The sequence below is a fragment of the Oryctolagus cuniculus genome, chromosome 5 (genome assembly GCF_051225735.1).
Source record: "Oryctolagus cuniculus isolate XC-2025 breed Fujian yellow rabbit chromosome 5, ASM5122573v1, whole genome shotgun sequence".
NCBI lineage: Eukaryota > Metazoa > Chordata > Mammalia > Lagomorpha > Leporidae > Oryctolagus > Oryctolagus cuniculus.
In genome coordinates this window covers 125,120,548-125,137,950 of record NC_142871.1, presented here as the reverse complement: position 1 = coordinate 125,137,950, position 17,403 = coordinate 125,120,548, and the positions used below count along the sequence as shown (strand labels likewise).

Here is a 17,403-nt window from a genome sequence, read left to right as displayed (position 1 = left end):
ATATAAGGAAAATGAGTAGAAAAGATGGGAGAAATAGATAAGAAGGCTTGTTGGGCAAGATTATGAAAAATGTATCAATCCTATGGTACAGTATTGTAACTCTTCTTTAGAAAACAGTCAGTCATGAAAAGCAGAAGCCTTCCAGGATCTCAAATGACTTTTGGATGGATGCTATGAAAAGTTCCAAGCAAACAAATATTTATGGATTAATCCAAAATTCTTAATTCTGAAAGAAAAATACCACAATATAGAAATAAGTCTAATTATGTGAAATAGCTTGATTTGCAAGGTTCACCATAGAGTAGCAGCAATACAAACTAAGTAAATAAGTAACAATAAGAACTAAACTAAAAGCAGCTCCACAGCGTAAATGCAAACAAAGAAATAGGGGAAGATAATCTATACCAAACAAGCAACAAACTGTTAACTGCACTAAATAAACTGAAGCATTAAAAAGACAAAAATCTTGCCATAGATTATACTTATTTTCATATTTTGAAACACTAACTTGTTGAGATTAAATCAATAAAGATAAGTAAAAGCCAGACTAAGGTAACAACAATCTGCCCACCTACTGTGGGGAATATGGTGAAGGGTAAAGAATAGGGAAATATAATCCACAAAATATTCAAGGCAAAAATATTTTGGTTATTACAACAACCACAATTTGAGAACTATAAACATTAAATGTAAATTAGTGGTAAATCCTGTGGTGTTCTTAAATTCAAAGATATTTCAAAACTCTACTCTGCCAAGGTGTCTTATAAACAAGTTGGTGGGCTGATCTCTAAGAAAATCCTTGGAATGTATCTTTGAAAGGAGAAGAACTTCATTTTATAAAGAAAAATCGAAATTATTGGAGACAGAAAATATTGATTGATTCTAAAACTTAAACTGAGCAATATAATCAGCACGTATTAGTCAAAGATCCATTTACGTGAGCATAAACACACGCATTCTTGCTGGTGGACAGGAATGTTTACAGTCTGCAGGGCTGATGGGTATCTTTCCCCTAGAAATGACTGTTTTACTTCCCTTGATGTGGGGAAGGTGGAAGTGAATAGCAATCATTGTTCTTGTATTTGACTACCAAATCTTGATTTAAAATATTCTGTCCCCATCTTATATCATACATTCTGATTTGGGTTAGGAAAAGTAGGATGACTATGAGTATGTTTTCAGTATGGCCACTATGTATTTTGTTCCCTGGCAAACTAAGGAATGGGGCAGAGAGGAAAAAATAAAAACGTTTCAATTTCACCCAAAAACTAATAGTAAAGAATTCTAAGTAACTGAGGGTGGAAGACAAATGAGAATGGTATTAACGTTTTCATCATAAAGATGGTTGGGGCCACCGTGGTGGCTCAGTGAGCCACGCTGCTGCTTGCAAAGCTGGCATCCTGTATCAGAGTGCCAATTTGAGTCCTGGCTGCTGTGCTTCTAATCCAGCCCTCTGCTAATGCTTCTTGGAGGCAGCAGAGGATGGCCCATATGGGAGACCCAGACAGAGTTCGGGGATCCTCGCTTTGGCCTGGATGAGCCCTGGCTATTGTGGCCACTGGGGACTGAGCCATTGGATGGAAGATGTCTCTTTCTTCTCTCAGCCTTTCAAATAAATAACTTTTTTTTTTTTTTAAATGACAGCCAGGTGATTAATCTTGCTGTAAAATTTTCCTACAGCAGAACATCTACCCAAAGATCATATCCAGAAAAGTTATGAGAATGATTAAAACAAACAAAAAACCCTACAGCCACCTCCAATTTCACACCTGGTACTCGGTGAGGTCTCATCTCAGCAGAAGCCTGACTTTACCCTCAAGTACAGTTTGCTTTGTAAAGAAAAGCCTAAAAGGATCCGTTGACAACCATCTGTCAAATCTGATGTATTAAGCTATAGAATAATTGGGACCTGAGTGAGAGTTAGAGAATGTTCTATTATCATATAACCTGTAACTTACTTTTCATGCCATTAACTGAAAGATGACTTCTCCAGGAGACATTGTTTCCAAGTTTAGACAAGTACTCTGGCAACTAATACAGTCTGTTACCATCACATAATGAGAGGATAACTATGGCTATGGGTAAAACATAATTTGACAGACTCTACAAAATCACACATTGAAATCAGTTTCAGAGGTATATATTATACCTCATTTTGAGTTCTCATAAAGTCAAATAATACTCCCCGTTCTGCAGTTCCTAAGCCAGAAAAAATATACTAAATTACATTAATCCTGCTATAGTTAGATTTCTTTAAGGTATTTCTAATATTCCCTGAAGAATGATTTCATATGGTATTTTAAAATTATTAATCATAAGGTATTTAACAATCACTTTTAAAAGAATAAACAGCCGGCGCCGCGGCTCACTAGGCTAATCCTCCGCCTTGCGGCGCCAGCACACTGGGTTCTAGTCCCGGTCGGGGCACCGGATTCTGTCCTGGTTGCCCCTCTTCCAGGCCAGCTCTCTGCTGTGGCCAGGGAGTGCAGTGGAGGATGGCCCAAGTGCTTGGGCCCTGCACCCCATGGGAGACCAGGATAAGTACCTGGCTCCTGCCATCGGATCAGCGTGGTGCGCCGGCGGCAGCGCACCAGCCGCAGCAGCCATTGGAGGGTGAACCAATGGCAAAGGAAGATCTTTCTCTCTGTCTCTCTCTCTCACTGTCCACTCTGCCTGTCAAAAAAAAAAAAAAAAAAAAAAGTAATGTGCCTTACCTCAGAATAAACTAAGAAAATCGAAACTGAAATAGAAAACATGTGACACAATCACACAACCAGTAATCCATTAAGAAGTTTCAACATTAAACAACAAATACAGTAATAAGAAGAAAAGTAACCATTTATCAGGCCCATATTCCTAACCAGGACCTAGCTGTCTTTTGCCAGGATGGTGAAGGAACAAGCACTATTTTGCCTTTTATATGTCTATAGCCTTAAGACCTAGTACAGTTCGAACTCAAAAAAATAACTTCCGTAAATAAATAGTGGAAGGATTGAAATAGTGGAAGGATTGAAGCTTTGCTTATTTCCAAAGAAAATGACCTGGGCTCATTCTACAACACTATGTCTTCAGGAGAACTTCCTAGACATATGAGCTGGGAGCCAGGGTTGTAACATACCACTCTATTCAGACTGACAATAATGGTGAGGTCCACTTAAGGACCGGGTGGCTGCCTTTCCAGCATCCATTCCTACTTCCCAGAGCTCTAAGGAAGGATCCATGCTTTTGCTGAACCCTGGGCTTCTGGAATGAAGTACTAAGTCAGTGAGGCCATTTCATCCTACTAGCTACTATGGCTGGCAGATGTCTGGGGAAGAGCTTGTTGATACAAGGGGACCCAGTTGGGGTTTTTGGAGTGCCCAGGGAACCTAGCTGGGTGGTTCCAACATTTGCAGTCTCACCACTGCACAGTGTCCTGCAGCTGCCAGCTTCTCACCAGGCAGTTGCTGATTGGTTCCTGCATTTCACCAAGCCCAGCTCACCATGGACCTATTTTAACACATGCCTAACTTCCCCCTGACAGAAAAGGTCCATGTTAAGCCACTGCTGATTGGTTCCTGGTAGAACCAATCACAGTTAGGGTTTGCTGACTTCCTGATTGGTTCATGTAGCATTATCCATTAGCATATATCTTGACCAATCAGACAAACTTCTTCCTTTAGAAACATACATAAAAATTCTGGGTCAGTCAGTCCTGGCCAGTAAACCTCTCTGGACCCCTCCCAGCTGCCATAAGTTTTCAATGCTTCTTTCAATAAATTTCCTTTGTTTTGCTTCTTTCAATAAATTTCCTTTGTTTTGCTCACTCTTCCTTGTCCATGTGCCTCATCCTTCCTGGTTACAAGACAACAAAATCTGGCAGAGAAGAGGTACAATACAGAAGACTGCAACACTCCTTGAGAAACCTTACAGGGAGAAGCTGTGAACCAACAGGAGAGGACAGCTGTAGTACAAGGTGCTGTAACACAAAGAGCAGAACACCAAGAGCTGCAAGATAGGAGCCGTGCTGTTTCAAAAGAATCCAGAGTAAAAAAGAATCTGCCACGTCTCTTGGTTCACAGACACAGACCTGAGCAATTAAAGCCACAGACTTCTCCAGTACTCCTGCAACACTGTGACCTAAGATTTTTAGACTAAATTCTGGGACAAAGGCATTTGCTTTCCCAGTGAACTAGAACTTCTATAGGCATTTGCGCTCCTCTGTGAGGAATCAGCCTGGAGATCAGGCCAACAAAAACATAAAAGGGCAGGAAAAAGAGGATTACAGGGAACTGAAACTAGAAATCTAGTGCACATTCAGAACTTCAATATTAAACTTGTGAGAAGCCAAAGCTACCCCTGAATTTTATTTACTTAAACCAACATTTCTATAATTATTTAATTCAATTTGAATTGGGATTTTTGTTAACAGCTGTCAAAAGCATTATGCAAAAATATTAACTATTTTCAGCTTTTCTATCATTATTACAGCTCTGAATAGAGTCTGTGTGGCACTGCGCAGTGTTATAATTCTCCTCCTCCAATTATATCATGTAATACCTATACATCTCCTAAATTGGAACAGCAATTTTCTGAGATATTTGAGACTTTAGACCCAAGTGTCTTGTACATTTAAAACACTAAAAATCAGTATCTACTTTATTACTCCCTTAGAAACTTGTTACCTATTTGTTTTAGAGAGAACATCCAATAATAGCTACACCATTCACACATTAACAATGCCAGTGAAGCTGGAATCTTTCTGATATCATGACATCTCAAATAAAATGTCAAAAAAGTTTTACTACCTTCAGTGTAACAATTCATAGATACCCCTTTTTCTTTTAAACTTAGTTTTTATTCACTACATCCTTATTAGTGTCTTGAATCTAGATATAAAGGACAAATAAAATGAAAAATATGCATCAGAAACAACTGCCTTCTTAGTCAATCATCATTAACCCACCGCCCTTTGTCACTTCTAAAATTATCCCAACATTTTACCAGTTTCTAATGCCAGTAATTCAATACTACAACAGGTGTCATCTATGACTCCCTAAAAGATACGAAATCAATGATGCAGGCTTCTCCACAACACACATTTATTGTTATTAGAATGAAACTATTAATGTATATGTAAATTCTACTTATCCTGCTTGATATTTTGAGGACTACCTAAATAATTTCAATTCCTTCACCATCTGTTCAGTTTTAGATGTAAGTTCCTACAGATTCCACTGAATTTGTTTTTGTAAAGCCTATCATTTGAGCCTTACACAGACACTTAAATGCTTCTGGTGAGAAAAAAAGAAAACAAAAAGGAAAGAGTATAGAATAAAGGAAAGCAATTGAAAAGTGCAAGGTCCAGAGGGTATGTCAAGTAAAAGGTAAGTTTATTTTGGTGAAAAAAATTTTGAAATCCATGCATATGACAGGGGTCTTCAAAAAGTTAATGAGAAATGCACATTCTGAAAAAAAAACTATCTGTGGATTTCAAATATTCTCATTTCATTTGCAATATTATAAAACACACTGTTGGGGCCAGCGCTGTGGCATAGTATGTAAAGCCCCGACCAGCAGTTCTCTGCTGTGGCCTGGGAAAGCAGTGGAAGTTGACTCAAGTCCTTGGGCTCCTGCACCTGCCTGAGAGTCCTGGAAGAAGCTCCTAGCTCCTGGCTTTGGAACAACCCAGCTCTGGCCATTGTGGCCATTTGAGGAGTGAACCAGTGGACGGAAGACTTTTTCTCTCTGTCTCTCTCTTTCTCTCTGCCTCTCTGTAACTCTGACTTTCAAATAAATAAATAAATAGATAAATCTTAAAACACACACACTGTGATGAATAGCATGTTCAAATGAATGTGCATTTAAATTAAGTCTGTACTTGTATCTTGAAGAGAAATTACAAAATGTGAGTCAACTAAGTTAAAGTTTATTAATGCTTTCAATACTTCTATTGATATTTTAAAATATTTTCTGGTTTTAATCAATCTACATTTCTACCAACAAGAAATTTGTGACCAATCCCACCTTACTCTTGACAATTTTATAGACACAATGGCATTGTTTCATGAACAGTAAGCAGATTTTTTTTAAAGCTCTATTTATTTATTTTAAAGCTCTATTTATTCATTTGAAAGAGTTACACAGAGAGAGGAAGAGACAGAGAGAGATCTTCCATCCACTGGTTCACTCCCCAGATGTCTGCAATGGCTAGGGCTGGGCCAGGCCAAAGCCAGGAGTCAGGAGCTCCATTTCGGGTCTCAAACATGGGTTGCAGGGGCCCAAATACTTGGGCCATCTTCCATTGCTTTCCCCAGGCCATGAGCAGTGAACTGGATCAGAATGGGGCAGTCAGGACAGGGACTGGTGCCGTACTAGGATGCCAGTGTCACAGGTGGGGACTAGCTGCTAAGCCACAGTGCTAATCCCAGAAGATGTCTTGTATGTTTACCCTTTTCATGTCTTCTTTTGAGTTTGTCTTCTTACATTCTCTGCCAATTTTTCTACTAGAATGTTATTTTCTTATTGATTTAAAAGACTTATATGAATGATATTCATGCTTTGCCATATTTTATATGCTAGCTTGTCTTTTAATTTCTTGACACACAGATGCAACTTTTATATCATCAAAATTAACAGATACTTTCTATGTGATTTTTCCCCTCAACTAGGTGTTTTTTTGTTTTTTTTTTTTTTTTTTTGACAGGCAGAGTGGAGAGTGAGAGAGAAAGACAGAGAGAAAGGTCTTCCTTTGCTGTTGGTTCACCCTCCAATGGCTGCTGCGGCCAGTGCACTGCGCTGATCCAATGGCTGGAGCCAGGTACTTATCCTGGTCTCCCATGGGGTGCAGGGCCTAAGCACTTGGGCCATCCTCCACTGCACTCCCTGGCCACAGCAGAGAGCTGGCCTGGAAGAGGGGCAACCAGGACAGAATCCGGCGCCCCGACCGGGACTAGAACCCGGTGTGCCGGCACCGCAAGGCGGAGGATTAGCCTAGTGAGCCGCGGCACCGGCCTCAACTAGGTTTTGAATATCTCTTCTGAAGATCTGTAATAGATTCAATTGCCTCTTGAAAAACTCACAGTGAATATTAGAATACAGAATTCTTTAAAGAATTTTAAAAGAAATCTCCTAAAATTTCCCCTTAGCATTTCACAAACTTATTTGAAAACAGGCCACTTTTCTCTCCACAGTGTCAGCACCTGGAGGAGTAGTATTTCTCAGTAAGTTTTATTTGGAAAACAAATAAATAAAAACATTTAGCATTTCTTCCAAGATTATTGATTTATCCAGATATAGTATCTCCTGTAAAGTAAAAATTAATCACTTATATATTCTTACAAAAGCACACATCTCAACAAGATTTACAAATAGATTAGTATGGAAAAATACGAGAATTGATTTCTCTAGCCTATGGATGTATTCATACTCATTGCTAATTTTTAGTATCTATTGTCACAGATTCATTCTATCATTTTCTTATTTTTGTCAAAGCATTTTAGGTTTTTTTTTTTTTTTTGGTAAGATTTATTTATTTATTTGAAAGTCAGAGTTACAGAGAAAAGACGATATCTGCTGGTTCACTCCCAGATGGCTGCAACAGCCAGGGCTGGGAGAGGCTGAAGCCAGCAGCCAGGAGCTTCATCCGGTCTCCTATGTGGATGCAGGGGCCCAAGCTCTTGGGCCATCTTCTTCTGCTTTCCCAGGAGGATGTACAGGAAGCTGGATCAGAAGCGCAGCAGCCAGGACATGAAACAGCACCCCCATGGTATGCTCCCGTCACAGGTGGGGGCCTTACCTAACTCTGTGCCACAAGGCTGGGCCCGCAGAAGTATTTCTTTTCTTTTTTTTAAGATTTTTTTTTACCTCCAAAATCTATAATCCTGGGACTCAAAATCTATAGAGATTATAACCTCATACTATTTGGAGCACAGGTGAATGATATACTTAATTTCTTTTGTGATCCAGCCTTAATGAGAAACCTTGTTACTTAAAATCCATGGTCTGTTGGGCCAGCGCTGTGGTATAGTGGGTAAAAGCCACTCACTGCCTGCAGTGCTGGGATTCTACAGTTGAGTCCTGGCTGCTCCTATTCTGATCCAGCTCCGTGCTAATGTGCCTGGGAAAGCAGTGGAAGACAGCCCAAGTCCTTGGGCTGCTGCACCTGTATGGGAGACCCGGAAGAGGCTCCTGGCTCCTGGCTTCTGATCAGCTCAGCTCCAGCCGTTGTGGCCATTTGGGGAGTGAACCAGCAGATGGAAGACTCCTTTCTCTCTCTTTCTAACTCTGCCTTTGAAGTAAATAAATAAATCTTTTAAAAAAAAATCCATGGTTCATTCCAAGTTAAGGAAACCTAAAGGGCCATCTGGGATCTTATTTGATCTAATTTTTAAAAAATATGTATTTATTTATTTGAGAGGCAGAATTATAGACAAAGGGAAAGAAACAGAGAGAGGGAGTTCGTCCATCTGCTTGTTCACTCCCCAAATAGCCTCAATGGCTGGATCTGGATGGATCCGAAGCCAGGAGCCAGAAGCTTTCTCCAGGTCTCTCACATGGGTACAGGGACCCAAGCACTTGGGCCATTCTCCGCTGATTTCCCAGGCGCATTTAGCAGGGAGCTAGATTGGAAGTGGAGTAGCTGGAACTCGAACTGGAGCCCATATGGGATGCTGGTGCTGCAGGCTGGGGCTTTAACCCACTGCACCACAGCACTAGCCGCTAAATTTTTTTATTTGTTTCCTTAAATTTCATGCATATCAATCTGTTTTCTCTCTAGATTCCAAAATCAAACCCTTGATTTAGAAGCACAGGATAAGTAGTTACCAGGGATTTTTCAGCATGCTGATCTGTGTAAAGGCTGCTCTTTCTGGGCACCTTTAATCCTTGCTGTCATGAACTTTATCAATATGAGGATTAGTCTGAGGGTAGAGTGCACCCAATGTCTTATTTAAGTGTTCACTGTTTACATCCTTGTCACACTAACTTAGTGACTCATCCCACAGGATGGTTTGCTTGATTAATGACACATTTGAGCTTCTCAGATTGTTCCAGAAGCTGAAAGGCTAGGTTTTAGGGAGGGCTGGCTCGTCTATGAATGACCAAAGTTCTTTTTTGTTAAGAAAAGGCAAAACCATTCCCAGTTTCAGCGAGCCTTTCCTGGCCTCTGGCTGACACAGGCACACTGTCTTGGTTAAAACCTGCCTCATCTGGGGATGTGGGTGGTGGGGGCGAGGGTTACCGGCAGGGAGTTGTGTTTACACGTATGATTATGCTCCCCTGCTCACCCAATCTGTTTCCCAGTCCCTGAAATACACTGAAACAACTCTGTACATTATTTTATCTTTATTTGGTCATTTAGAAGGATCTTCACAGATAAAGATCCTGCATCTTAACTATAGATATGCCCAAGTGTCAGAAATTCAGTGCTGGACAGAAAGAAGTAGGGTAACAGCTAACTCTCATAATGACAGACCAGAAAAGAAAAAGTGGACGGGAGAATGTAGACACTCTTCTATTTTGGTCACATCATACTGAATAGTAATGAAGTCAATTATGAATAAAACACAAGGACAAGCACACACACATCAGCAGAAAACAGCAGTTAAGAACTCAGTCTGTTTTTTTTTTTTTTTTTTAAATATGCTGGCTAGATGTTTTGAGAAAAACCTAGGGTCCCAAGTGAGTTTTTATATCTATAAAATTTTTTCTGTTCTAAATTACATTTAAATGAAGAAAGAAAGAAAGAAAGAAAGAAAGAAAGAAAGAAAGAAAGAAAGAAAGAAAGAAAGAAAGAAAGAAACCAAAATCAAGCTGCTTTGGTTCTATACCATCCTCATACGTTTTAGGGGAGAAGGTAGTACACGTTTCTGCAACCGTAAGTGATGCTTAGAGGAAAATTAAATCACTGAATGATGCCAGGACTGATTATTCTACTGCACTTTAAAAGCAAGAGATTGTAGTCTGTGGGTCCAAAGTGGTTTCATATGGACTGCCACAGTTGTGGTTTAGGCTTGAAACTATAACCTGTCAAATGAGAAGCAGGCAAAGCCTCTGCTCTTAACGGTTCCACTTTCTACTGTCTACAGTTATGTCTAGAAGTCCAACATTTTTTATTCAGTTAAACTCTGTTCTTTGGATGAGTAGCATATCAAAACTACTCTGTTATCTCGGTTAGAAAAGACTGAAGAAGCTGCCGATCTCCTGTTTATTGTAGAGATGAAGCTGACTTTGGCTGTAATTATCTTTCATCGGCCATTGATACTTCATTGTCCTGATTGCCACTACGTAATACATAATACAACTGTAGGGAAGGGGTATACATATTGCTTAAGTGTCTTGGCTTTCTCTACTTTGCGTTTCCAGATATTTTATTGACTGTAACTGGTACCTTACTGACTCATCGTTTTTCCAGGCCTACAGTAGCCTGCTATTATGCGCTTAGTGTTACAAAATGCTCCATTTCTTCTCTTCTTGATTATGGAATGCCCTTCTGGGCAATAGGCTGGGTTAGCAGATATTTTCCCATCAAAACTGAAAGGCTACTTGTTCAATTTTACTAATGTTTCATACAGAGTCCCTCCTTAATGAACCTTTCTTAGTGTTCATTTTTATAATATAAAAATATATTTAAATAAAGCATAAATAATATTTTCTCTCTGTGTAATGTATCATAAGTGAAAACATGCCACTAAACAATCATATCCTGTTTAGGCCATAATGACATCAGAAATATATGTTTATCATCTGCTTTGGACAACTTAGTAGGTTTTTGGCCCAAGGCAAAGTTGAACTAAAACCATTTGCAGTTCCCCAAACCAAGATAACCACACATTTCTGAGGTAATTGATACCTAAAAGAACATTGCCTTTAGATCGCAGTTTATGATCTAGGCATTCTAATTCTTTAAATAAGGTAGTTAAAGTTGATAAAGCATGTATGTCTATTGGATTTTCTCCAAAATTTAACATGAATTAATTATATTTTCAGCATGCATAGAGACAATGATAAAGCAGACACTTAGCGCAATCTTGGAATTCTGGAATTACTTCTGTTGCCCAATTTCAAGAGAAGGTGAAATAAAGATTTCTCACATGTGAAAGCACAACATTGTAAGAACCATAAGAAAGTACCCTTATGTTTTGGAATGCATTCAAACGAAATAAATCATTACTTTCATTTTTCCAGAAGTAGTTAGACAATAATTTTATGTATAGCTACCAACGGTAAATAGAAGACATACAATTTTCATATTCATTGTTTAAATACATTCAGGGAATCCAAATACATGTCACTAACTTTGTGTTACAGTGATCTAAAGCATGAAATTGCCCTGGATTCCACCTTAGCAAGTGGAACCAACCGTAGCCTGAAAATATGGCCTGAAAGGTAGCTCTTCACTCTATAGACCAATACCAGACCAATACCAAAGCAGTAAGAATTACAAAGGTAACTGGATGGCCGGGAATAAAAAGTAAGTATTTAACAATAAATTAGCATCTGTGGGATGAAATAGAACCAGCAAATGTCAGATCCAGAGTGGGGAGCCCATTCATTTTCAAAGGAAGAAATAGAGAAACAGAAAACTGAAGCCATTCCTCAAAGTCAGCTCCAAAGGGAGAGTCGGACACCCTCTCCAGGGCTTACCTCTCAGCACACTGCGGCCCTCAGACACTAAACAACTGGTCTGGGGATTTTGAACATTTAGAACTAAGCAGCATAAGCACTGCAATGGTTGCTGTGTTATTATAAAAAGGGAAGAAACTATCATACCTCCATTCTTTCTTGTTTAACTTCATCAATTTCATCATTTTCAAGCATTGCCATAAGTTCTCCAGTCTGGTCAATAGAGTTGAAGAAGTCTTGAGCAATTTTTTGTCTTTTGTTTGTATTACTGCTGCCACTCAATTTGTCTTCATGAGGGTAAGGGAAGGAAAAACAGAAACGTTCTCAATATGCTTATATCAGCAATAGTCATTATACTTTTAAAATATTATATACTTCATACAAAATTCAGAAATGGAATCTCTTAAAATAATCTTTTAAAGGAGAACACTAATAACCAAAATAAAAGTGTAAATCATGCAGAATGAAATCATATATTCATGTCAAAAATTAGAATAAAACTGAACTATCACTTATTACAATAAGTGAGAAAGTACTGATTGAAATCTCTTAGAAAAAAAGGAGAAGCTATCAGATTTGGAAAAAGGATACTGTTATATATTTTCTGCAGCAGATGCATTGAAATGATATGACAATACAAACAATTATGAATAAGGACAGACCAGACAAACATAAGCAAGAAAGCAGAACTGATAACATGAATGTTAGAAAATATGGTTTGAGACCAAAAGCACTGGATGAGTCAGGGTGGTAAACTCAGAATTATAAAAGGAACGTTGATAAGAATAAACTTTGTGGATCAAAGATAATAGCAAGATGAGTAACAAAATGGAAAACTTAATAAAAACATAGAATTATGTTTTTTATGTAAGGCAAATGAATATACTTCTTTCAAAATTTGGCAAATACATATTGAAACTCTTCTCTAAGTCTTTATAAGCACTTTACTACTTACATAGATAAAAGAATCTATACTATTCTCTTAGGTCTACAAATAACTTCTTCATTTTTATCATTTTTTCTTAAAAGTTCATTTAAATTTTTTTACAGATATCAATGAATATAACTGAAATGCCTTATAATGATACCATATATTTCACTTTTGTTTGCTTGCCTTTCCCTAAGTTATTAGCCAACATCCAACTCAAGATCTAACTCTCACACACCTAATATGCAACAACCAATATAATTCTCCCTGCTCATACTTCTTTATCTATATAAATACTTATTATAGTAAGTTTTATCTATTTTTACTTTAAGGAAAGAGATTTTATGATATTCTCTCTCTCTCTCTCTCTTTAGTAATTCTCGGTTTTTAATCAATGAGAAAGATAAATCCCTCCAAGTCAGCTGGCATAGGCTTGATTCGTTCATAAAGGCTATAAAATACTATATGGTACTCACATATCACAGCTCTCCAAACAATCATCTATTGATGGGTGCCCACATTGTGTCAGGTTTTGGCTATTAGAAAATTTGGGAAAATGCTGCAATAAATGCTAATTTACAAAGTGTTCTGTATGAGTGGCTTTATTTTTATGATATAGATTCCTTAGAGTAGAACTATTGATTTACAAACATAATACTTAAAAAATTATCGGAAATAATTGTACATACTCATGGGATACGGTGTGACATTTCAACACATGCATACAATGTATACTGATCAAATCAGGGTAATGAGGGTGCTGGCACTGTGGTACAGTAGGCCAGGTCTCAGCCTGTGGTGCTGGCATTTTTTATGGGCACCAGTTCATATCCCAGCTGCTCCTTTTCCTATCTAGCTCTCTGCTTCTTGCCTGGGAAAGCAGTGGAAGATGGCCTAAGTGCATGGGCCCCTGCCACCCACATGGGAAACCTGGAAGAAGCTCTTGGCTTCGGATGGGCTCAGCTCTAGCAAGTTGCAGCCATTTAAGGAGTGAACCAGCAGATGGAAGACCTTTCTGTCTGTCTCTCTCTGTCTGTCTATAACTCTACCTCTCAAATAAATAAAATCTTAAAAAAAAAAATCAGGGTAATCAACATCTGTCACCCTTTGGCATGACTTCAGGATTGCAGTTTGGAAGCTCTTCTCTTTTATTTGCTCATAAAACATATAATAGGTTATTGTGAAAAATAGTCACTGCACCATGCTGTGGAACACTAACCAATTACTCTTCCTAACCCAGATCTGGTACCATGATCCAACCTCCCTCAGTCCCTTCATACCTCTCAGTCTCTAGTAGTTACTACTCTGTGTTCAGATGCAGTCTTTTTTGTTATGAGGCTGTTTTCCATTCATTGATTCTTCATAGTTCCAACAGACTTTTCTCTACATGGAAAAAGTCTGAAGAATATCAAGTACTGTATCATTGTGGTTGAAATCTTAGTCATCAGTGAATTTAATAATTTTTCTCATGTTTGTCAGGTTATAAGACTTTCTGTTAGCTATTTTTATGCTTTTCCCATTTTCAATTGGGTTGTTCTGTATTTGCCAGGTTAAAGAGCTCTTTTATACTGTCCCTTTGTCTTTTGAGTTTAAAGTATTTCTATTCTTTCATTTGTCCATCAACTGGAAGGCATATTTTTGCCATGAAAGAATTTTAATTTTTATATTTTCAAATAAGTTAATCTTTTCTAATTTTCTTCTCTCCCATGGAATGTAAATGTGATGTCTTAAATTTTAAGATTTCTATTGTTTTGTTTTTCATCTTTAGTCTCTCAAGAATTTATTCTGTATATGATAAATTTTGTAAGTTCAGGGCCGGCCCTGTGGTGCAGCGGGTTAACGCCCTGGCCTGAAGTGCCAGCATCTCATAATCTCATATGGACACCAGTTCTAGTCCCAGCTGCTCCACTTCTGCTCCATCAGAAGATAGCCCAAGTCCTTGGGCCCCTGCACTCACGTGGGAGACCCGGAAGAAGCTCCTGGCTCCTGGCTTCAGATCGGCGCAGTTCTGGCCGTTGTGGTCAACTGGGGAGTGAACCATTGGATGGAAGACCTCTCTCTCTCTCTCTCTCTGCCTCTCCTTTCTCTGTGTAACTTTGACTTTCAAATAAATAAATAAATAAATCTTTTTTAAAAAAAGAAAAATTTTGTAGGTTCTTTCATATTTCTTTCAAGTAAGTGTCCAGTTATATAATACTACTGATAAAATAATAGTATTCTGTCTTCTCCTACTAAATTGAATTTGTCACATCTTCAATTTTTATCAGATTCTATTCTTGGATTTTCTAGTTTGCCTCACTGACCTGTACGTCTAGTCCTTAGTGACACTACAAGTTTATAGTGTGCTTTTATTCTGTTTCATATTTCCCTAACTATATGTGGACATTTCAATTGCAAGAAATTCTTACTGGAGTTGTATCTAGAATTCCACTAACTTTATTTCTTTTTTTTTTTTTTTGAGAAATTTCAAAGATTATTTATTTGAATAGCAGAGTTACTGTTACTGTTCTCAAAAAGAGAGAAGGCAGGAAGAGACAGAGAGAGCTCTTCCACCAATTGGTTCACTCCCCACTGGCTGCAACAGTATGGACCAGGAACTTCATCTCTGTCTCTCACAAGGGTACAGAAGCCAAAATACTTGGACCATTTTCTGCTGCTTTCCTAGCCACATTTGCAGGGAGCTGGATCAGAAGTGGAGCAGCTGGGACTTGAACTGGTACCTATATGGGATTGGCTGCATCATAGGTGGTAGCTTTACTCACTACACTAGCCCCAACTTTAATTCTTAATTTTGGTTGAATTGTTGTATTTGTGTTTGAAAATTTCTGTTCATTTGGTCAGATTATATTTAACGTTCTTCAATTAGATTTTCTTTTCTTGTTATATTTTACTAGTTTTGATAGCCAAAGTTTGTTAAGTTACCCCATTTCAACACCGAAAATTGTTCTCATTAAATCCTATATATAGTATTTCCTTCCCTCCTTTCTTCCTTTCCTTCCTTCCTCCCCTCCCTGCTTGCTTGTTTGCTTTCAAGATTTATTTATTTATTTGAAAGTCAGAGTCACAGAGGAGGAGATGCATAGGCAGAGAGAGAGAATCTTTCATCTGCTGGTTCACTACTCAAGTGGCCGCCAGCAGCCAGGGCTGGGCTAGGCCAAAGCCAGGAGCCAGGATCTTCATCTAGGTCTCCCATGTGGGTGCAGGAGCCCATGGACTTGGGCCATCTTCCACTAGTTTCCCAGGCACTTTAGCAGGGAGCTGGATTAGAAGTAGAGCAGCCAGGATTAGAATTTGTGCCCATATGGGATGCCAGTGCTGCAGGTGGTGGCTTTTTCTGCTATGCCACAGCGCCAGCTCCTACTGCTTTCTTTTTATATTGATCCTAGAATTATTTAAGAATGTACTTCACAATTTCAAAGTAGCTAAGATTTGTTTTATTTTTAAGTCAGAATTTTACTGAATTAAGATGAGTGAAGAGTATCACATCAGATATCTATTGCTATTTTAACTTACAAAGGTTTACTTACAAAGTTTATCAATTCCACAAATAACTTATAAATAATTATTGTGAAGCCATATTGGAAAATACATGGATACTGTATTTCAAGGAAATAATGTTCGAAGTAATCTTACTATTGTGTTGATTAATAGTACACTATTATTTAAAACAGGTATCAATTATACCTCCATGAAGAGGTAATATTTCTGCAATAAAAAAACTTCTAATCTTTCCCCCATTCCAGTAATAAGAGACCTCCAAAACATTTTCATTTTCCCTCTCTCTACTCACACATTTGCAAAAATATTTTTCTTCACCTCTTCTACCTTTTGGCATTTGATGAAAAGGGATATTATGTATACAGTACTAGCAGAATTTCATTCACAGTATTTCAAAGAATTTAGTATTTATCTTGCTTATTGTCATGTACTATATCATTTAGAGACAAATTTTCAACCATTCTGTACAAAACAAATTACTCAAAACACACGTTCTCTTTCCAATTCTTCTTGTTTTTCTAACTTTGAAGTCTCCAGATGAGATACATGGATGATTAATTTTTTGCATTTTGGCATATCTTCAGATGTATTTCTTTAGCTCTAAAAGACATATGTCATAGTTTGGCTAGTTGTAAAGTTCTTGGGTGTTCTAGTGTCTTCTAGCTCCCAGTGTTACACATGAGAAGTCCAATGACAATCTGATTGATTCAGTCATTCCTTTTGAGGGGTAAAGGAGGCTAAACTTTTTGTAAAATTTTTCTCATTATGTTTAGAGATTAGAAATTTTACTCAGACATTTAAAAAAAAGATTTACTTATTTATTTGAAGGGTGAAGCTGGGAGAAAGAAGGAAAGACAGAAAGATAAGAGAGCTAGTCCCTCTGCTGGTTCACTCCCCAAATGGTCACAACAGCTGGGGATGAGTCAAGCTAAGGCCAGAAGCCAAGAACTCCATCCAGATCTTTCACATGGGTGGCAGGGGCGCAAGCACTTGGTTCATCTTCTGTTGCCTTCCCAGGTGCATTAGCAGAGAGCTGGATCAGACGTGGAGCAGCTGGGACTGAAACTGGCACTATGAATAGGATGCTGGCATCACAAGCTGAATCTTAACCTGTTGTACCACAATGCTGGCCCCGGATGTGCATCTTTAGTCATTACAAGACTAGAATTCAACTGACCCTTTTAAACTGTAACCTTAGATTTTCTTAGTTAAGGATGTTTACTTCCATCTTTTATTCAGCAATAGCCTCTCCTCCAACTCTTCCTTTTTCTTTCTTGGAAATGCCTATCATATGCATATCAACTTCCCAGGATTTATCCTCTACATCTTTTACCCTTTTCCTTCAAAATTTTCATGTCTTTATTATATTTTCC

General features: G+C 38.2%; 1 protein-coding gene across 3 annotated transcripts in view; it reads right to left on the bottom strand.

The window, feature by feature from the left end:
• The window catches only part of SUPT3H (SPT3 homolog, SAGA and STAGA complex component), a 496,390-nt gene that overhangs the window by 130,770 nt on the left and 348,217 nt on the right, over positions 1 to 17,403 (bottom strand). For all 3 annotated transcript variants that reach the window (XM_008262999.5, XM_008262998.5, XM_089333878.1), the window contains one exon: positions 11,752 to 11,891. In XM_008262999.5, coding sequence (XP_008261221.1) covers positions 11,752 to 11,891 — 140 coding nt within the window. The remainder of the gene's footprint in view (positions 1 to 11,751; positions 11,892 to 17,403) is intronic.